The following is a 22,541-nucleotide window of genomic DNA, read 5'->3' on the forward strand; positions in this document are numbered from 1 at the left end:
ACCACCCGTGACCTTGGGCGAGCAAGGAAGCGAGCGAGCGCCGCCTTGCCCCACTCCTTCCCGGTAGCATCAGGGCAATGCTCAGGTTGGACTTTAGAATCGAAAGGGGTGTGAGGGAACTGGACTTGGGAGCTTCATAAACAGGCGGGAAGACCCAGAAGCAAAGAGCGGTCTATTTTCTCATCTCGAACCAAATCCTTCTAACTCGTTCTGGATGGGTGGGTGAGGAGGAAGAATAAGGAAGAAAGGGAAATGTCTGCCAAAGACTCTAGACAAAGCGTAAGAACTCAGAGGGCAAAAAGCGGGCTTGACTGAGAAAATCGGAAGGCGAAAAGCTTAGGGCGGACAATCGGGCTAAAAATAGAAACGCATCCTCCACAGGACTATTTCTTTCCAGCTCCACCCTGGAGCCGGCAGCCGGGCCAGTAGCTAGGCTCCGCGCAACAGCAGCGCGGTCAGGCTCAGCCCCGCCTCCCCGGCCGGGTGACTGAAGGCAGAGGCGCAGCGTCGGGCACGTGACGTCAAGGCGCTCCCCGCCGCCGCCGCCGCCGTCGGGGTTTTCGCTGACGCACAGACCCCGCCCCCTCTCTCTTTCCATCGCGGGGCGGAGAGAACGCGTCAGTCGGCCGGAGCGCGGACCTGCCTGCATCACCGTTTGGGGCTCGTCGTTCTGGGAGCTGCACAGCTTCCCCGGCGGTAGCGAAGCGACAGAGAGCGCAATTCGCGGCCCCTTGCGGTCCCCGGGCTTAGTTGCGCGTGCCCCGCTCGTGCTTGGAGTCAGCCAAACTCGCGGCCGGTGGAGGTGTGAAGCGACGACGGGCGAGCGCAGCGAGCAGCCTTAGCCGCTGCGGCCTTCTGTTCTACTCCCTCCGCCCCCTCCTCCTCCGCCGCTTCCCCCACCGCTGCCCTCCCCCCACTTCCCGAGCTCCGGCGTGTCCCGGCCACGCTCGGGGCTGCTGCGGGAACAAAGGAGGACCCCGCGGCGGCGGCGGCGCCACCTCCGCCTGCGGCTCCAGCCCGCGGCGGCGGCTCTAGGGCTTCCGGCTCGCCCCTCCCAGAGGGCTCGGCCCGGTCCCCACTTCGCCGGCGTCGTGCGCGAGCCCGGCTCCCGCAGTCGAAGAGTAAGTAGCACGGGGCTAGGGGAAGGCGCCCGGCTGCTGGTGCCGGGCCGTGGGTGGGAGACTAGGCGCCGCGAGCCGGCGAAGCCCGAGCGGCCCACGGATGGCGGCGTCAGGGGGAGGGGAGCCCGCCTACCAGCTCAGGAAGCACAAAGACGGAGGCGGCATCCTGTCGTCGTGACCGGAGGCCGGTTCCCTGTGCCCCGGACTCGCTCGCACACTCACGGTCGGAGAAAAAATGCCCGGCGTGCGGCCTCGGGGAGATTCGAGCTCCGGGCCTCGCTCAAATCCATCCCGGCCGCCTTCTGCGGTGGCGTCCCGCCTGGGCCGCCGAACCGGGAAAGACAAAGAGGCGGTGGCGACGGCCGCGCCCCCAACCCCTTGCCCGCCGCACCCCCCTTCGCCGCCTCCTCCGACCCTTTCGGGGCCGGGGGTCGGCGAGGGACCGGCAGGGTGAGAGGCCTGCTTGGCCTACGGAACTGCTGTTCTGCATGACTCAGTGGTTTTTGGAGAAGGCCCTGCTGGGCTTTCCTGAACGAGGCCTCTGCTTGGAAGGGCATGGGGGTAAGGGTGGAGGACCAGTGGGATTCGAACTTGTTTTAAAATTTCCTGGGACGTTGGGCGATAGGGACTTATCCGTGGTGGTTCGGTTTTATCGAGGTTGCTGCATTTCTTGCCGGAGATTCTTTTCATGAAGGAAATGGAGCACCTTCCCCTTTGTTTCGTGCATTTAGGCTGATGAACGTGAAATTTTTTGCTTTCTTTGCACGCACTCCGTGGATCTGTGAAAGACCTGGGTTATCTTTATTGACTAAATGTTTCCTATTAATCTGGTCTAAGAACACAGTAGTAGTATATAGGTCATAGAGCCGATGTTCTTTAACTTGGCCTTTGGATGATTTACAGACTTTCTTAAAAAATTAAATGAATCTTTATTTTACTCTTTATTTTTAAAGCAGGGATTCAGAACTGAATTGGTGAAAATACTGAAATTTTATTTTTTCAAGTTTTCTAAAAATGTCCCCCTCTAGAGATGTTTTAATCGTCCCTGTTTTCTCTCTCTCTCTCAGGCTCTGTATTAAGCCTGAAAAGGAGCCTTTAAAATCACAGTAATCTTCTCCATTTGGCAAGAGGGAACGAAGATCTGGAGAGTAAGGGCTTGCCCAAGGTCACTGGCTTAGTTAGAGGTAGATTAGAGACTAGAACTCCAGTCTCAACTCCGGGTAAGGTGACCATTCTTAACGTCTTGTGCACCTGAGAGAACTAAATTCACATAGTTGTAAAAGCCTTTTTTATTTGTTTGAGGCTGGAGAATTTTTCAGTTACATGCTTCTGTCTTTTGGGGTTTTGGTTTTTAGCTATGAATTAGAGGAGGCCGCAAACTGTAAAGTATATATACACACAGGTACAGTTCATCCTATATTTGATAGAGCTGACACAATGAATGCTCAAGTTTCTAACAACTTTATTAAAGATGCTAAGTAATAATGGTATTGTATTTTTTTCTAAAATACAAATAGGTAAACTTACACAAATAGGGCAACTTATTCCCCACACCCACCTAAAAACTGCCACTAAACAGGAGGGTTGTTTCTATCTTTGCTCTCTTCGTTGTGCTTGGGTTTTATAAAACAACTCTGACCGTTGTGTCTGAGTTTTTGGTGATACTTGCATTTCTGATTTGAGATTTTCTCCTTCCCTACCTCAGAAAAAACTGACAACCCTAATGGCATCTTTTTGTTGTGTTTGCTTATATTAGATATACAAGTGCTGCATCTTTAGTTCTTGGGGTTGTGTAGGAGTTGGCAGCCTCTGAGATATAAATAGAAGCTGATTTCAGAGGCCCCTGTTGACTAGGCTTTATGTGAGAGCCTCCATCCAGCTCAGCCTGTCACATTGCAGCCTTGTGACAGGCTGAAGCGCCCGCCCATGTGATCTAAGCTTCTGAGAAATATTAAGGCAAGCTGTGCACTTGTGATGGCACTTAAAAGCTGCCTTTCTAGGGGGAGAAAAGTCTACAAGATGAGATGTCATGTGTAAGGCTAATACCCTGTGTCTCAGTTTGGAGGCTATTTATGTAAATTGAAGGTAGATGTGTTTTTCTGAAGAAAGTTGGAATACTTTGCATGTGAAATCATTAGGTTAAGATCCCCAGCCGCATTCATACAAACAAAAGATTTTTAGAATCAGGTTAGTATTAATGTAAGTTGACTTTTAGGCCAGTTTACTCTTTAAGCCACTTGTCAGATGATAGCAAAAGTTAATATAGCAGGTAAGCTAAGCATAATTCTTAAGAGGACTTCCAGGAGTGGCCCTTCTTTTTGCATAGGGCAAAGATTCACATATTTTGCATGGTGGGCATGCAAATAAATGCACAATGTATTTTTTTGCACATTATACTCAAACTCTTAAAAAACTCAGCTGAAAGTGTTTATCAATAAACTTCCTAAGTAATGTTGAAATGTTTACACTACCCTGCTCCAAAATGAGTCAGCTGAATTCCACTTACTATTTAAAGAGATAGTGTTAGCTAAATTAGTACTGTTGTCTGAAGTAAGTTGCAAATATTGGTCAATTTCCATGCAAGCTTCATTGGCTTGAAATATTTTCAAGCTTGAAATATGTCTTTTTGCTAACAAAGGGAAAGATTACTATCATTTAAATGGTTGGGAGAATTGTCAGGATTCAGGACACATCAAATTTGGTTAGTCCTCTTCTTTGTGGAATTTTGGTTAGTACTTATTAATACTTTATGATAACTCCCTAAAGAGAGTATCTTAGTTTGTGCTGGTTGGAAAAAAGCAACATGAAATTCTAGGAAGTAACAAGCTCTAGTTGGAAGTACTTTCCTATATGCACCTGAAATGTTCATAACTTGTAAGTCACCTCTATTGTCAACGTTTAGGTACAGGTAAACGACAATGACCAGAATTATTACACACAATCTCCCTTTGATAAAATGCCCAAATATGCTTTCTGTACATTCATACACAATTTTAGGTGACAAGGAAACCTTCCAGGGTTTTAAAATTTTTTTCTTAAATATTTATGTTCTGTTAACTCAGCAAATTTTACTAAATTTAGCAAAACATTACTGTATTTGTGTTAATTTTAAGAAGGCTTCTGGAATAGCAAGGTTATATTAAGTTCTTTTTGGTAACCTAGCATTGAATATTAACCATTATTAAAGATTGTGTATATTGCTTTACTTTGCTATCTTGAAATTGAGCTTGGAAAAGTTTCATTATTTTCTGGCAATGAGGAAGACAAACGCTTGTTACAAGTTTTAATAGAGCTGTTGGTTAAGAAATCTGTGGCTGATAATTTGTGCTTTGCAGGTTTCTAGGCACTGGCTTTAAAGTATACTTAGACCCAGATTTCACATGTCAAATGTAGAACAAAAGAAATTTCCTAGGCAGCTGACCTCTGAATTCTTTAAGAGCGTCACTTTTTGGTGCCAGGGCAACAGGAAGAGCTAGATGATCTACCAGCTCTCTTCTCAGTGTCCTGTATGCTTCAGGTGTTGAAGCATTTTAAGAGTACCCATGCTCTGCCCCGCAGCAGAATTGAATTAATTACAAGGGCCCAGTATGTTCAGGTGTTTTAAGAAACCTTTAGAGCTGCTTCCATATACTAGTTTAAAGAACCACTAGTAGCTATGAAGAGTCAGTTAATTTTGATGATTTGAAAGGATCTGCCTGTAGTGTAGAACAAAAAGTGATACCAGTTAGAAAAATTGATTTAAACATAATTTTGTGTTTATAAAGAATTAAACAATGGAAGGGTGACCTTTTCAGGAATTAAACAGTGACAGGTGAAATTTTAATGTTTAATGATAGAATTTTTTTGTCCTAAAAATGTCAAGTCATGATAGATGATTGTTTATCAAGCTAAAACAGTTCCTTTCACGTACTTTGTTTTATAAAGGCAACAAAACATTCATAATTTAGCCAATTTTAAAGATTAATAACACAATTTAGTCCTTTGTTAGAGACAAACGCAGTGGTTAGAAATGACAAAGATAAATGATGACTATCGTACTAATTTAGTGATTGTGTGGGTTTTCTTTTTTTTTCCCCCACTAAATTCTGGTTTCTAAAATTTTTATTTTGTTCTGTTTGTAGCAGAAAAATGGCTCAGGAGACTAACCAGACCCCAGGGCCCATGCTATGTAGTACAGGATGTGGCTTTTATGGAAATCCTAGGACAAATGGAATGTGTTCTGTTTGCTACAAAGAACATCTTCAGAGGCAGCAGAATAGTGGCAGAATGAGCCCAATGGGTAAGTTGTTTCCAAGAAATAACACATTTGAAGAACTGGTGGCTGCAAAATACAACCAAAATTGGGGCCTCAGACTGAGAATCGTTGCTGAAAGTCCAAGGAGAGAAGACCTGAGAAAAGCTTGAAACTTAAAGCAACAACCAAGTTCTTGGAATGACTATATGAGGAATGAGTGACATCTACAAGCATCTTTTAGCTTTTTCTTTTCCCTTTTTGAGGTTTTATTGGCTATGACTTTTTTATTTATATTTTTTGTTTGGATATCACTTAAGTGTAAGATTCTGCGGCACAGTGAAAAAGTGCTTAAGTCACTAACCTAATTAAATGCAAGTATTTGTTACTTATTAATAGTTTTGATAATGAGTGTTTCTACTGTTGCTTCATTTCTTACCAGTCCTTTTTTTAAACAGGGACAGCTAGTGGTTCCAATAGTCCTACCTCAGATTCTGCATCTGTACAAAGAGCAGACGCTAGTTTAAACAACTGTGAAGGTGCTGCTGGCAGCACATCTGAAAAATCAAGGTACGATTAAACATTCTTGAGTATTTATAATAATGCATGGAGGAAATAAAGATGACTGACATAATTATGAATGTTAATAAATAATAATGGTGTGTTATAACATATATATTATAATGATGTTAATATATTAGATATCTACATGTGTTGCACAATTGGGGATTCCAGTGTCCTTTAATATATGATCTTGTAGGTCATTGAGTAAAGATGTGTATAATAAAGCACTGCTGCTGAGTAGCCTAAAGGATACTGTGTTGAGAATGCTGTGCTTTTTCTTGTAATTGAGGTGTGAAGATTATAGAGAATGAGGCCCTACAGATTATTGTGCTGCTACATAAGGCATTCTGGCAAAGTTGTCCCTTTTGCCCTTAAATTCTAGTTGGCTCTGATGGAACACTGTAGCCTATACAAATATGCAGGCTTGAATTGATGAGCCATTTATCAGATCGCTCTCCTTATTCTCAGACATTTGTGCTGGGCATCCTTTTTAGAGTATTTAGCTCCATTTGATCATGCTACAAATAATATATATATGTTGAACTGACAACTTACTATCTCACCAAGAAGTACCCTTAACATCTTAAAAAATGTTTGCTTGAACTCAAATAGAAATATGCCTGTGGCTGCCTTGCCTGTAACTCAGCAAATGACAGAAATGAGCATTTCAAGAGAGGACAAAGTAACTACCCCGAAAACAGAGGTGTCAGAGCCAGGTATGCTTTTTATCTGATTCTTTATCTCTTCTCTGCCCATCCCCCGTTACCTTTGCACCTATAAATCAGCAAACTTTTATCATGTGAAGGCTGGAAATGTCAAGAATTTAATGAATTTAAAAGGTAGGTTACCACTACATTTTAGAAGTATCTAAACATTAAAGAAGGAAGGTATTGTTCATAAACAGAAGAAATTTGAATTGCAAGGCCATGGAGAAAAAAATAATCAAAAGCGTTAACTCTTTAGTCTTGGATATTGTCAATACTGCAGGAAATACTCAAACAAAAGAACATATTGAACACTGAAGCTTTCAAGTTGAAGTGTGGGATCCCTGTGGGAGTTTAAAACTCAGTGTGGAATGGCATTTTGGTTTTCATTAAATAGTGACTGAGTCTATGCTGAACTTAACATTAAAGAAAACACTTCTGGTTGTGCTCTGTTGTCAGGTTGAGTTTTTTACTTTTCATTGCTAGACCCTGGAACGGTGATTTGCATACTCTGTGGTGGTGCACACAGTTGATTTGATCAATTTATTATTTGGGACACAGTGTTAAAACCTTTAGTGAGAAAAAAGCGTTGGATATGTAATCTGCTTTGGAAGCTTGCTTTTGCTAATGTTACATAGCCAAGCTTATGTGAACCATATAAGTCTTGATTGATAAAGCTAAGGTGAAAATTTTTATGTTGGGTGGTTGAATCCATATTTGGTATTTTAAAGTTCCATCCTTATGATGAAAAACTGACCAAATTAGTGTCATTCTGTTTCATTTGTTTTTGTTTTTTTAAAAAACAAAATCTTGAAACAGTACTTTTTTGGATTAGATCTGTAACTATTTCTGTGCATTTATTATTTCTTCACCTGAATGCACTTTGCTGCTCTGCCTGTTCTGTATCATTTTTCTTTCCTCAACTACTCGCACCCCCACCAAGAACCACTGTCCAGTTTTCAGGTGTAGCCAGGAAAATGGCTGTCACCTCCCCTAGACTATTCCACAGACTGTCCTTCCATTATACCATCACAACAATACATTAGGGTTGCCATGGTAGATTGTTAGGAATAAGTAATAGCTAGAATATTACCGGTGGTCTAATATTATACTGTTAATTTCACTGGATATATCACTAATGTAAATGAATTCTAAATTCGGAGAGAATTTCAGTAAGTTGTTATTAAACCGGTTGGTTTGCTATAGAGTTTGGATTTATGCTGATAGTATTAATGCTGGCCTATTTAGGCAGTAATTCTAGTATTTTATGCATCAATTTGCTGTTCTTGGGATTTGGATTAATATTAATTTTATAAAGGTAGAATTAAATTTTGTTTTAAATAATCTGGAGGTAATATGAACTCACAGTTATCTGCAGTTTTATCTTTATATTGACAAATTCTGTTGATGTCTTGAGTGAACTTAAAACTTAGATCCCTTTTACCCGGAGAAACGGACTTTTAAAAGTAGGTCATATCTCTCATTAAGTATCACAAAGTAAATTAAAGCTATGCTGTAAAAATTCTTGTTTTGCCTATGGAATCCTTAAGCTTCGCAGGTATATTGTCCTAAAGACAGTGTTTGCTAATCTTCAAAAGAAGGTTTTTTTCTGTTTTTAAAAAGACTTCCATGTTTCCTGCATAAGACAATATAAAGGACTTCTTAAAATGATACAATAATTGTGAAATTTTAGAGTCTGAGTTAGAGGTTAATGATTTGGGTTTTATTTGTCAAAATTTACTGGGTTTATCTACAGTTTTTCTTTTAACTTTCCAGTGTAAAAACAAAATGACTTTATAGCTAAGTACCTCAGAAGTTGGCAGCCTTATTTACTGAGTAGTAATGAATTTGAATCTGCCCTAATTAAGAAGATTGCATTTAGGTATTTGCAGTGTGGAAACTAAGCAGATGACCACATCTCTCAGGTCTTTAAAACCTAGAATTAGGATTTTATTTCCCAGTCCTAAAGTGAGTTTAATGGAATTTAAGTGGAGTGATAATAAAGTAAAAGATTCTATTTAAAATACATGTTATATGTTTTCTTTCAAGACGGGCTTAAACATTTTCATGAAGAGTCTTACTGTTTAGTTTTTGACTTACTAGATAATTGTCAGCCAAACAGTTGACAAACTTCTAATTTTTACCCTTGTTTTTTCAGTTGTCACTCAGCCCAGTCCTTCAGTTTCTCAGCCCAGTACTTCTCAAAGTGAAGAAAAAGCTCCTGAGTTGCCCAAACCAAAGAAGAACAGGTGTTTCATGTGCAGAAAGAAAGTTGGCCTTACAGGTATTCAAGAGCTCCTAGTTACTCCCTATGGAATTCAGTTCAGTCACTCAGTCATGTCTGACTCTTTGTGACCCCATGAGTCACAGCACGCCAGGACTCCCTGTACATCACCAACTCCCGGAGTTCACTCAGACTCAAGTCCATCGAGTCAGTGATGCCATCCAGCCATCTCATCCTTGGTCGTCCCCTTTTCCTGCCCCCAATCCCTCCCAGCATCAGAGTCTTTTCCAATGAGTCAACTCTTGGCATGAGGTGGCCAAAGTACTAGAGTTTGAGCTTTAGCATCATTCCTTCCAAAGAAATCCCAGGGCTGAACTTCAGAATGGACTGGTTGGATCTCCTTGCAGTCCAAGGGACTCTGAAGAGTCCTCCAAGACCACAGTTCAAAGTTAGTCTTAAACATAAAACACCCAACTTTCAAGAATAGGAAGTTTCCACAGTAGACTGGAAAGGGGACAGTGAGAAGAAGTTGAGTTTGCTTTCCATTGGTCTCTCTAATCCTATGAAACCCTTTCCTGACTTCAGACCTTCTGAATTATTTTCCTTTATAGGATTAGTAAAAATTTCATCTCTTTTGACTCTTTCCTTTGTTCTAGGGGAGAGGTAGTTGAACTAAACAGTAATCACCTGCTTTGAGTCAGACACAAAATGTTTTGGATACTTTTTAATTGTTTAAATCTCAGAACTGTATGTGGTTGTCTTCTAGTTTTCACGTGCAGAAACATTATTAGTCAGTATACAGTAGGACTAGAATTTAAATCCGGTTCAGTCTGACTCCAGAGCTTTGTGATTTTTCTATTGTGTTTGATATCTACCAGAGTTTATGGAATATAGTTACTTGTATTTCTCACCATGTCAGAAGAGGTTGAAAACACTTTTCACAATTTAAAATGACAATTGGTTTAATATTACAGAGAGTCATGAAAATCTGGTTCCTTTCCTATATTGACTTATGCTTTGTTTCTTCTAATTGCTTTAAGTTCCTAAATAACTCTACTTCCTTTTATATGTACAGGGTTTGACTGCCGATGTGGAAATTTATTTTGTGGACTTCACCGTTACTCTGACAAGCACAACTGTCCATATGATTACAAAGCAGAAGCTGCAGCAAAAATCAGAAAAGAGAATCCAGTTGTTGTGGCTGAAAAAATTCAGAGAATATAAATTACTACTTGTGAAGAGACTGATAATTTGTTTTTATTTTAATATACCGTAGGAAAACATTAAAGAGCAGATGCATGGCCATTTTCCTTTGATGTTCTCCAGAGTTTTACTTTACACTTGTCTGTCTTATAATTGATATTTTAGGATGTTTGGGTGTTTGTTACAGGCAGAATTGGATAGATACAGCCCTACAAAATGTATATGCCCTCCCCTGAATAAAATTGGATGAAAATCTGCACAGCAAATTGAAATACACAGATAATAAGGACAAAATTTAGTTCCTTCGTGCCAAACAAAATAAGTGAAATACCTTTCTGCATGTTTGCAGCATATCTGCCTTTGGAAATGTAATCAAGGTATAATCTTTGGCTAGTGTTATGTGCCTGTATTTTTTTAAAGAAATGGTACACCAGAAAAGGACTGGCAGTCTACTTCTACCATAGTTAAACTTCACCCTGTTAATTTCCACATGTTCCTTGGAAGCAGGAGGAAAGCTATAAAAAGAATCAGACCTTTCCATGAAACCAGTGTTTGGTGCCATATGTAAGCCTGGTTAATTGGTGTTCTAAAAATTGTCAAGACATTCTGTGAAAGGTACACATTGTTTAACTGGTTAAAGAGTAAAATGCATCAAGCCAACAGGGTCTTGAGCTATCTTTGAAGCTTATTATGCTGGCCTGCACCAGACAGTGTCTGCATTACTCTCATTGCTAAAAATGTGTAGAACAAAACTGCACTAGGATTAATTTATTTACAAGAAGAAATTAAAACTACGTTTGGTTTTCACATACAGCAGCTCTATGGAGTAACATGCATCTGAATTTTAAGTTTGCAAAGGTATCTGAATAGTTAATTTTTCATGTGCATATTTTGTTGAATGTTTTGGTTCAAGAAAGAATGTTTAAAGCTTTTTTAAAGACTTCAGTTCTTAATGTAACTGTACCCTTCTGCATGGAAAATCATAACCAACATGGCTGCAGTAGACTTCTTAGTGGTATCCAGCACCACTTGCAGAGGGCTGCTTTATATTAATTGTACTTGGGTGTAGGACTCTAGTGTTCTTGGGTGTATTGCATGGGCTGCATTATCTACAGCATTGTACAATAACAACTAGAAGAGGCAGTATACTTCACTGATGCTTGTCTGGTAATATCACTTCTGTGTTATAATGGAAGGTTTTTTGTGATGTATGAAACTTGTGTTTTTTATATATAAATGAGTATAGTTAGATTAGTGTCGTGGTAATGCCTGTTTTCATCTGTAAATAGTTTTAAGTATGTACACGAGGCACTACTTCTGATTTATTGCAGTGTTCAGTCTTAGTTTTTACTTTTCTTAAAGCATTCAGTTTTGCTTTCAATTTTATGTACCTTAGTTCTAAAGTTAGATTTGCAGATGTGTACAGATAGTACATATTTATGTATTGCACATAATCATGCTATTCAGCATTGATGCTATATTGTATTATGTAAATAATAAAAGCCATGTACAGAGGGAGACTTTCCACTTGTTTATTGGGTTTTTAAGCCATAGTTAGATATTCTAAAGGGGGATTATTAGGAAATGTTTGATATTGAACTTTAGTCGTGTTTATAGACTTTGCATGGCTGTATTATTTTTTTTCATTTCCATTCCTAAACATTCACATGAGAACCATGAGATGAGTGTTAAACTATTATGAATCGGCACTTTAGGATCAAAACTGTTAGAATTCAGGTCAGTTATTCCATCCTATCTCCCTTTTCTCTTTTTCGCTTTATAAATGGCACTTTAGGCATTACAACTGGTTTACAGCAACTGGCATAGTTTTATTTGGGGTTTGATTCTAATGTTAAGATGGTCCCGTGGGCTTGGTCTTTGCAGGTGTCGTGAGATAATAAGAGCTAACAGTGCCATGTTGACTTGGCCAATGCAATAGCTGAAGCCAAAAAGCAGAACCATTACATCTCGATGGAGTTGGAAATGGAAATATTCAGTACTTAACATGATGATTCACTACCACCTGTCACAGTTCTTTGCTGCTACTTTTGCTTCAGGTGAGGGGATATGTATACTATTGAAGTATGAGATAAGGATAGTGTCTCAAATTATGAAGGATACTGAATCACAGTTGAGCTAAAAGTTGTGTTAGAAGGCAAACAATTTTTATTCAAAGTTTAAGACTCTTTTCCTTCAGTGTTACCTATGTAAACATTTGCTTGATAAGTTTTTAAATCTTCAGGTTTTGAAATCCAAGAGGGGTATGTTGGGGGCAAAGAAGACAGATGGGAAGATGATGGATTCTTGGGCTTCACTTGTCTGTAATGGTCTTTGAAGTAAGTAGCATGAGATTATGGTAATGTTTCCATAATCATTTTTTATGCAAAATATTAATTTAGGACATAACCTGACTTAAGGACTTGATTTGTCAGGAGCATCAGTTGGGGAGAAGGGATCAAAGTGTGTAAGGCAACTAGGAAGATTCAAATGTACCAGGACTCCTGTATACAAACCTGAAAGTTTCTCAGGCAAGATTATATATAAATGGGCTTTAACTTTGAAATGCACACTGACATAAAGCATTTCAAGGCTAATACCACATTTCTCCTTGGACTTTGTACATCCCCACCCCAGACATGTTTTGACAGTGATGATATGAATCGTAGCTCTTTTTCAGTGGGCTTTATCTACAAAACTAAGGCCTATGGTTTGAGCAGAAGTGGTTTTTCCACAGCATGAAATTGCAAAGGGGAAAACTGCAATATAGGTGAAGTGACTTCCTAGTTAAGATAATGGACCCTAAAACCAATCTTCATCTGTAAGTAATGATAAAAAATAACCTGGCACTTGGTGTTCCGTATTAAATTTTTTAAGGACTTAATTTTAGGTTCACAGCAAAGTTGAGAGAGAAGTGCAGAGATTTCCCATGCACCCTCTTCATCCACACCACATACGTTGCTGTATTACCAACATCGACCACTAGAGTGATAACATTTTGTTAAAGTTGATGAGCCTGTATTAACAAAGTCCATAAATTATAGTCAACCATTGGTGTTTTCTGTGAGTTTGCACAAATCTATAGTGACAAATCCATCATAATATACAACTGCCAACTACTGACCTTTTTACTGCTGCTATAATTTTTCCTTTTCCAAAATGTTACATGTGGAATTGTGCAGTACATACGCAACCTTCTCAGATTGGCTTCTTATACACTTAGTAATCACTTAAGTTTTCTTCATGCCTTTTCATGGCTTGACAGTTCATTTTTTTTACTCTTGAATAATCCATTTTCTGGATGTGCCACAGTTAATTCCATACACCTACTGAAGGATATCTTGGTTGCTTGCAAGTTTGGGTGGTTATGAATAAAGCTGTTAGAAACATTAGCAGATTTGTGTGGAATTAAGTTTTCAACTCTCGGGTAGGTAATATGTAAGAATATATATTTGGTTTTGTAAGAAATCATCAAATTTGTCCAAAATGGTTGTACAATTTCGCATTTTTACAGCATTGGAAGAGTTTCTGTTCCACATCTTCACCAGTATTTGATATCAGTGTTCCGGGTTTTGGCTGTTCAGATAGGCGTGCAGTTAAATCTCATCATGGTAACTTGATGAATCTTTAGTATTAATTTGCAATCTGTTTGTATATCTTTGATGTGGTGTCTAATAAGCTCTTTGGCCCAGTAGTTTGTTTTCCTACTGAGTTATTTAAGAGTTCTTTCTGTATCTTGGATAACAATTCTTTATCAGATGTGTCTTGCAATCTGTAGTTTGTTCTTGGGCTATTACTAATTTTAATATCCTAGCGTAATGATTTCTAGAACATATAAATTTTTTTTACATTTTCTTCATTATTTGGTTATTTGGGGGCTGCACTAGGTCTTCCTTGCCTCGAGGCTTTGTCTAGTTGCGCTGGGCTGGGGGCTACTCTCTTGTGGTGCACAGCTTCTCACTGCGGTGGCTTTTCTCCTTGCAGAGCACAGGCTCTCAGTGAGTGGTGCCCTGGCGTCAGCAGTTGTGGTGCACAGGTTTAGTTGCCCCTTGGCATGTGGGATCTTCCCAGACCGGGGATTAAACCTGTGTCCTTTGCATTGGTAGGCGGGTTGTTAACCACTGGACCACCAGGGAAGCCCTAGAAAATTTTTTGATAACAGGATTAGTTACATTAAGTTGTATAATGAAAAGGTAAAGATCTGTAACTTTCAGTTTTAAGTGATTACAATCATTCTTTTCAGTTGCATTAAATCAAGTTCTTTGCTAAGAGTGGGCAAAAGTCTACTAAGTAATATAACAGCATATTAAGCGTATTAGTTATGATTGTATTTTTTGAATTGGTAATATATTCACAGGGTTTGAATTCATTGATACACATTGAGAAGCAAAGCAGCTTTCATCTTGTTGCATATGCCCCGTTCCAAAGATAAGTTTTAGGTCACTGTCATAACTTGGAAAGTTAATCTCCTCTGTGTCATGTAAATGTTTGTGTACAGAGACTTAATTTGACTCATTTGCTTAAACATTTGAATGCAAAGTTACAGTGAATTTTGTTCATAAATTTAGCTTATGATTTTGGAGGGAATGATGGATGTGGTTTCTGATTGATCAGCAGTAAGATTATATAGCCTTAAATTAGATAGAAAGGTTTCCACGGGCAAAGCAGTGTGTTGTTAACAAGTAATTTGAAATTTGATAAAACAGTTTCTTATGTTTGTCCAGTCTGCTTTAAAGCAAATGTGCATATACAACAATACAGAAGTGCTGTTTAATGCTTATTACTATTTTCACACACAAACTCTGGTTTTCAATTCATATGAAAGCAAAGAGCATTATTTTGTGTTTTTCCCTAGGGTGCATTTCTGTTCTAGAAGTAAAACCATTTTGTGGCATTAATGTAAGACTCCATTTTGTTTACAACTAAGTACTCTTTCCTTTCTGGGATAGGTAGTGACTTGTGATTGTACTTCACACATGATACTTAAGTAAGCAGCAAGATGACAGAAGGTATATGTTACTTTCTAGTTGGTTAACAGTCTGTTTTGAGTATATTTTTTGCTGACAGTTTTGATTGAAATAGCCACCACATAACCTCAAATTACATATATCTTAAACCATCAATAACACACCAAGGCTGTTCAGGAATTCAGTTGAGTCGCTCAGTCATGTCCGACTCTTCGCGACACTAGACCACAGCACATCAGGCTTCCCTGTCCATCCCAACTCCCAGAGTTGACTCAAATTCATCTCCATTGAGTGGGTGATGCCATCCAACCATCTCATCCTCTGTCATCCCTTTCTGCCCTCAAACTTTCCCAACATCAGGGTCTTTTCCGATGAGCCAGTTCTTCGCATCATGTGTCCAAAGTACTGGAGCTTCAGCATCAGTTCACTTCAGTCACTCAGTCGTGCCCGACTCTTGGCCACCCCATGAATCTCAGCACTCCAGGCCTCCCTGTCCATCACGAACTCCCAGAGTCCACCCAAACCCATGTCCGTTGATTCGGTGATACCATCCAACCATCTCATTCTCTGTTGTCCCCTTCTGCCTTCAGTCTTCTCCAATGAGTCAGTTCTTCGCATCAAGTGGCCAAAGTATTGGACTTTCAGCTTCAACAGTAGTCTTACCAATGAACACCAGGACTGATCTCCTTTAGGATGGACTGGTTGGATGTCCTTGCAGTCCAAGGAACTCTCAAGAGTCTTCCCCAAAACCACAGTTCAAAAGCATCAATTCTTTGGCACTCAGCTTTCTTTATAGTCCAACTCCCACATCCATGCTGACGACTGGGAAAGCCAAAGCCTTGACTAGACGGACCTTTGTTGGCAAAGTAACGGCTCTATTAAATATGCTGTCTAGGTTGGTCATAACTTTCCTTCCAAGGAGTAAGCGTCTTTTAATTTCATGACTGAAATCACCATCTGCAGTGATTTTGGAGCCCAGAAAAATAAAGTCAGCCACTGTTTCCCCATCATTTGCCGTGAAGTGATGGGACCAGATGCCATCATCTTAGTTTTCTGAATACTGAGCTTTAAGCCAACTTCTTCACTCTCCTCTTTCACTTTCATCAAGAGGTTCTTCAGTTCTTCACTTTCTGCCATGAGGGTAGGGTCATCTGCATATCTGAGGTTATTGATATTTCTCCCAGCAATCTTGATTCCAGTTTGTGCTTCCTCCAACCCAGAGTTTCTCATGATATAGTTTAATAAGCTGCATATAAGTTAAACAGGGTGACAATATACAGCCTTGACCTACTCCTTTTCCTATTTGAAACCAGTCTGTTGTTCCATGTCCAGTTCTAACTGTTGCTTCCTGACCTGCATATAGGTTTCTCAAGAGGCAGATAGGTGGTCTGGTATTCCCATCTCTTGAAGAATTTTCCACAGTTTATTGTGACCCACACAGTCAAAGGCTTTGGCATAGTCAATAAAGCAGAAATAGATGTTTTTCTGGAACTCTCTTGCTTTTTTGATGATCCAGCGGATGTTGGCAATTTGATCTCTGGTTCCTCTGCTTTTTCTAAAACCAGCTTGAACATCAGGAAGTTCACAGTTCATGTATTGCTGAAGCCTGGCTTGGAGAATTTTGAGCATTACTTTACTAGCATGTGAAATGAGTGCAATTGTGTGGTAGTTTGAGCATTCTTTGGCATTGCCTTTCTTTCGGATTGGAATGAAAACTGACCTTTTCCAGCCCTGTGGCCACTGCTGAGTTTTCCAAATTTGCTGACATACTAAGTGCAGCACTTTCACAGCATCATCTTTTAGGATTTGAAACAGCTCAACTGGAATTCCATCACCTCCATCTACTAGCTTTGTTCGTAGTGATGCTTCCTAAGGCCCACTTGACTTAACATTCCAGGATGTCTGGCTCTAGGTGAGTGATCACACCATCATGATTATCTGGGTCGTGAAGATTTTTGTATAGTTCTGTGTATTCTTGCCAGCTCTTAATATCTTCTGCTTCAGTTAGGTCCATACCATTTCTGTCCTTTATTGAACCCATCTTTGCATGAAATGTTCCCTTGGTCTCTAATTTTCTTGAAGAGATCTCTAGTCTTTCCCATTCTGTTGTTTTCCTCTATTTCTTTGCATTGATCGCTGAGGAAGGTTTTCTTATCTCTCCTTGCTATTCTTTGGAACTCTGTATTCAGATGGTTATATCTTTCCTTTTCTCCTTTGCTTTTTGCTTCTCTTCTTTTCACAGCTATTTGTAAGGCCTCCCCAGACAGCCATTTTGCTTTTTTATACTTCTTTTTCTTGGGGATAGTCTTTTATCTTTGTCTCCTGTACAATGTCACGAACCTCCATCCATAGTTCATCAGGCACTCTATCAGATCTAGTCCCTTAAATCTATTTATCACTTCCACTGTATAATCATTGGCCATTTGATGTAGGTCATAACTGAATGATGTAATGGTTTTCCCTACTTTCTTCAATTTCAGTCTGAATTTGGCAATAAGGAGTTCATGATCTGAGCCACAGTCAGCTCACGATCTTGTTTTTGCTGACTGTATAGAGCTCCACGTTTGTCTGCAAAGAATTTAATCAATCTGATTTCGGTATTGACCATCTGGTAATGTCCATGTGTAGTCTTCTCTTGTGTTATTGGAAGAGGGTATTCGGGAATTAGGGTAAAAGTCTACTCAGAAATGAATAAGAAATCTAACATTTCTTAAATTTTAGTTGAATGCAAAAACTGTTTATGAAACAGCAATTACTTGAGCACTTATTCTTTTGGAGTTAGGAGTCAGCCAGAAAAAATATAAACAAACTAGCCTAGATGAACTCAACTTAAACCTCAGCATCTTGAATAATTTGTGTGTATGGTGGTTTAGTCACTAAGTCGTGTCCGACTCTTGTGAGTCCATGGATGTAGCCTGGCAGGCTCCTCTGTCCGTGGTATTCTCCAGGCAAGAATAATGGAGTGGGTTGCCATTTCCTTCTCTAGGGGATCTTTCTGACCCAGGAATCGAACCCAGGTCTCCTGAACTGCAGGCAGATTCTTTACTGACTGAGCTATGAAGGAAGCCCTAATTTGTGTGTATAACCCACAGCAAGTTAAAAAATAATAGCTAATTCTTACTATGTTAAAAGCTTCTGTTCTCTTGTCCCCTCCTGATTACTAAAAAAAAATGCATTCAAACATGCAAATCAGAATACCAATCAAATATGACTTAGAGTTTCTTTAAGCATTTCTTAAAAAAAGAAAAACAAAAGTTACCTACCCTGATGTGCTGGTTCCATGTCCAAACCTATGAGAAAAGTACTTCCTTACTAGAGTGATGTTTCTTAAGGTATTCCTCCCCTAGACATAGCTCATGTGCTTAGAAATATCACATGTACTAAAAATAATTGGCTTCTAATATCATGTACTAAACAATGCTGTCAATATAATTCTGTAAAAAATTTTAAAATAGGAAGTTAGTATGCTCCCCTACCCATTAGCCTCTAGCATCTATGTTATTTAAGTGGCCGCTAAAATTATCCATGTTTGAATACTTTTCATTACTAGCTATTCTGTGGTTTATTTGGTTGGCATGAAAATGAGATTGAATATTCAAGATAACCAGTTTTTTTGGTGGCTAGATTATGTATCAGGTGACAGAAACATGAGACTTCTGAAATTTATCAAAGTGATAACACCTGCAGTCAACAGGCATCAAGATATGCATTCATATTCGTGCATGGCCCTTTAGCAGTCAAGAGATGGGCATGTTAATTTGGATTTTTGATTAAAAGAAGGTGAGGCTTTTAAAGTTGATGAAGAGTAGCACTTTTTAGTTGGTTAATTGGAACCAAGAATTTTCTAGACTCTGAGAAAGATGTTTTTAAGGATCCTAGTATTACAGCTAACCATCAAATCTGCCCAGTGATGTACAACCCTTGGAAAGACCCCATACTGTATTAAAAGTAATATTTAGTACTGAATCAAGCATTTCAAACTTTGCAGGAAAGTTACCTTGTTCAGTGTCATGTATTGTAAAGCTTAAGGACAAATGGCTGCTTTTTTAATGAGCTGGATGTATGACATGTAGTAGAAACCAAATAAAACAGACCTATTGAAATTGTTACAAAAGGGTTCTCATAGGTTTTATCTGGGAAGCTATGTCATCCTTTACTGAGAACTGAGAGGAGCCAATAAATTATGTTTGACATTGAGCTTCTCCTTATGTCTGAGACATGCTGTGTGAGCAGAATAGTGAAGCATACATCATTTCTGCTTTCAAGCTTATGATGTACTATATTAGGTAAGAATGATCTCAATTACTACATTGGCCATGTTGATTCTATAACTGAGAATGTATATTTGAGTTTTAGAAGGATAAGTGGTTAGAATTAATGTTGGATATCATCCGATATATGTCATTACTTGAAAGTCTGTCACTGTTGTAAGTGGAAAGTAAATTTTTCATTCCAAGGTGGGAAAACTGGAGTAGGTGGTGGTTAGATAATAGCTTTAAAGTTCAGGTTTGTGACTGAAAAAGTGCGACTCTGGAAAAGTTACTTAATCTTGAGTAACTGAGTACCTTCACCTGTGCTATCTTTAAAGATTAAAGTGAGATTGACTATAACAGTAATGTCAAGTAATGTTAAGCACATTTTAAGTGCTTAATACAGAGTCAGTGTTTCATAGCTATACTTACATAGCTATATTTGAGGCCAGATTCTGATCTTTGCAGTGTAACAGTCATTTTGTAATCAACTAAAATTCATTTGGTGGAATGGAAAGAAAACCCCACTGCTAGTTTCTCTCTGTAAGGCTGACAGTTCTTAAGCTGGGATACACATGTCCCTGGAACTGCATGCAAAGTCTGGAGTCTGTGTTTCTTGGCAGAATTTTCAAATTGATCCATGACTCAAAGATGACTCAGGATCTAAACAGCTTTCCTAGGAAGAACCTTGAGTATTTTAAGAGGGAGCTAGCTGTTATACAAGCCAGAAATAACAAATCGTTCAGACAATATTAAAAGAAAAGCAGAACCTTTTTTCTTATTAGAGGCAGTAGCAATGGCTCCATGGGCTAAAGGAGGAAATGAATTCAGTTCAGTCACTCAGTCAATATCTGACTCTGCGACTGCATGGACTGCAGCACACCAGACCTCCCTGTCCATTGCTGACTCCCGGAGTTTATTCAAACTCATGTGCATTGAGTCGGTGATGCCATCAAACCATCTCATCCTCTGTCGCCCCCTTCTCCTCCTACTTTCTATCTTTCCCAGCATCAAGGTCTTTTCCAATGAGTCAGTTCTTTGCATCAGATGGCCAAAGTATTGGAGCTTCAGCATCAGTCTTTCCAGTGAATATTCAGGACTGGTTTCCTTTAGGATGGACTGGTTGGATCTCCTTGCAGTCCAAGGGACTCTGAAGAGTCTTCTCCAACACCACAGTTCAAAAGCATCAATTGTTTGGCACTCAGCTTTCTTTATATTCCAACTCTCAACATCCATACATGAATTGGTGGGTCACAAACAGTTCTCCAGTCTTCTAAAAAATAATCTTTCTTTGCCATTTTAAATTTGCTTTTCCCTGATACCCCCTGTCCTGCTCATCCCAAAACCAGTCTAGGGCCTTATGACATCATGCTTTGCATGATACACATTCTTGCAAGCCAAGAAATGGGAGTTTCAAGCACGTTATTTTAACATAGTGATTGTCTTAACCTTATAAGTCCTACTGTCCTCTCACAGCATTGGCTGAAATTGTAATGTGTGCTGGAGGGAAACTAAAGCATCTTTATGAAGTTGAAAGTTACTTAGGATAATAGCACTTTATTACTGAGTGATTCCTCTTCTTGTGTGTATTATCTCCCTGAACCGATATCCCAGCCTGTTATTGCTGGAAGAATGTCTTAGAATCAATCTTTGAAACTCTTCTAATGCTTCTTTCCCAGTCCATTGATTTAGACACAGAAGATGGATGAGATTTGCCTAAATCATGCCTAAGAGTAGCAAGATGGCCTAAATCTTTTACTACAGTTATTCCCAAACCTGTGGATCACCAAGATCAAAACAGCAACAGCAAAAACACAAACTTGGGTCTCAATTTTTGGTAAATCAGAATATCTGGGAGAATCCGTATTTTTGACAGTTCTCCCCTACATGATTTTATTAAATCAGATTTGGAAAACACTGTTTAGAATATATGTCTCCTCCTACACAAAATAACCCATGATATATAAATAGGGGTGAGTTTGAACAGTTCAGTGTCTCCTTCACTGAACTATTACAAATGGAGCTTTCTGTTTCTATTATCATCTCCTCTTTAAAGCACTGGTACATGTGGCTTCTTTTAGAACTCTTGTATTTTCTACCCATGATTCCTAATACCATGTTAAAGAGTATTTGCAAAATACTAAGGTAAAAGCAGATCCATTTTAGTTGTAATCCCATGGTTCCTTAATATGTGGCTCAGACATTTCACCTGGAAAATCCTTCCTGAGAGTAACAACTTAATCACATTGTCTTTGGAGTTCTGTGAAACTCAACAATAAAACTCAATAAATGCCTATGCTTTAAAGGCTTGGATGCCTGTCTACCAATCTCACGTTAAAATTCATTGGTGGCACTTGCTGGCTCTTCTACAACTTCTCTGCTTGGGTATGTGTGTGCTCAGTCGTGTCTGACTCTTTGTGACTCCATGGACTGTAGCCTGCCAGGCTTCTCTGTCCATGGGATTTTTCCAGGCAAGAATAATGGAGTGGGTTGCCATTTCCTACTCCAGTGGATCTTCCTGATCCAGGAATCAAACCAGTGTCTCCTCCATTGGCAGGTGGGTTCTTTACCATTGCACTGTCTGTACCCACCAGAGAAGTTGGCTTTTCTACAACTTCTCTGCCTGAGTACACCATCCTTTTTACCTGATATTTTACCTTACTTACTTACTTGTGCACTGATAACACTATTTGCCAACCAGCCTTGAAGGAAGGTATTTAAAGCTGTAGTTGAAAAAAAATAAGATGTAGTTGCACTTCCCCAGGTCTGGAGAGAGTTAAGGAATGGCAGTGGGAATAAAAGTTTCATTAATATTTTTCCTCTTCATTGTGTGAATTCTTGAGAAAGGTTTAGCAAGACCCAAGACAAGGAAATCAGACAGCTCCCAGCATACCTACTATCAGTGCTCCCTGGTACAACTTCAGAATCTTATCAAAAGCATATTCAGAACAGTAGATACCCATTTATGTAAGTATACATAATCAAAGGGTAGATGTGAATATGCAGTCATTACTAAGGTCTTGACTTCATCTCTCTAAATGCAATCCAGGGTCACATGAGCATATACTAAGGGAATACAGGAGAGTTACTAGATTGAGTTTTTGGTCCCGAGAGAGATGGGACAGAGTCATTCAAAGAAGCGTGCCTCATGATCTTCTCAGGAACAGAGGAAGGGCCCCTGGGCTGGAGTGAGGTAGAGGTGACTTTAACTGAAAACGCTGGGCATCCTTAGATAATGTGTCTTAAAGAGGAACATAGTGGGAAAATATCAAGAACCTTG

At 39.5% G+C, this 22,541-nt stretch overlaps 1 protein-coding gene across 3 annotated transcripts; it reads left to right on the top strand.

Moving 5' to 3' along the window:
* The first annotated feature begins 620 nt into the window (after positions 1–620).
* ZFAND5 (zinc finger AN1-type containing 5) lies at positions 621–11,565 on the top strand. Of its 3 annotated transcripts, none has more exons than XM_015092739.3 (6): positions 621–1,121; positions 5,243–5,400; positions 5,811–5,922; positions 6,529–6,632; positions 8,779–8,904; positions 9,920–11,565. In XM_015092739.3, the coding sequence occupies exons 2-6, from the start codon at positions 5,250–5,252 to the stop codon at positions 10,066–10,068; spliced, it is 642 nt and encodes a 213-aa protein (XP_014948225.1). In that variant the 5' UTR covers positions 621–1,121; positions 5,243–5,249; the 3' UTR covers positions 10,069–11,565. The 3 variants fall into 3 exon arrangements, with proteins under 3 accessions (XP_014948225.1, XP_027819670.1, NP_001157077.1); XM_027963869.3 differs by having other exon boundaries at positions 1,057–2,341; NM_001163605.1 differs by lacking the exon at positions 621–1,121 and having other exon boundaries at positions 5,250–5,400; positions 9,920–10,068.
* Positions 11,566–22,541: the final 10,976 nt, after the last annotated feature.

The sequence above is a fragment of the Ovis aries genome, chromosome 2, assembly GCF_016772045.2.
Source record: "Ovis aries strain OAR_USU_Benz2616 breed Rambouillet chromosome 2, ARS-UI_Ramb_v3.0, whole genome shotgun sequence".
In the NCBI taxonomy this organism is placed as follows: domain Eukaryota; kingdom Metazoa; phylum Chordata; class Mammalia; order Artiodactyla; family Bovidae; genus Ovis; species Ovis aries.

What these genes read in the sequence shown, in the direction of transcription:
- ZFAND5 (XM_015092739.3), top strand. Translation starts at nt 5,250, where the DNA reads ATGGCTCAGGAGACTAACCAGACCCCAGGGCCCATGCTATGTAGTACA. An exon ending in AACAGAGGTGTCAGAGCCAG is followed by an intron (nt 6,633 to 8,778) that starts GTATGCTTTTTA and finishes TTGTTTTTTCAG; the next exon opens with TTGTCACTCAGCCCAGTCCT. An exon ending in AAAGAAAGTTGGCCTTACAG is followed by an intron (nt 8,905 to 9,919) that starts GTATTCAAGAGC and finishes TTATATGTACAG; the next exon opens with GGTTTGACTGCCGATGTGGA.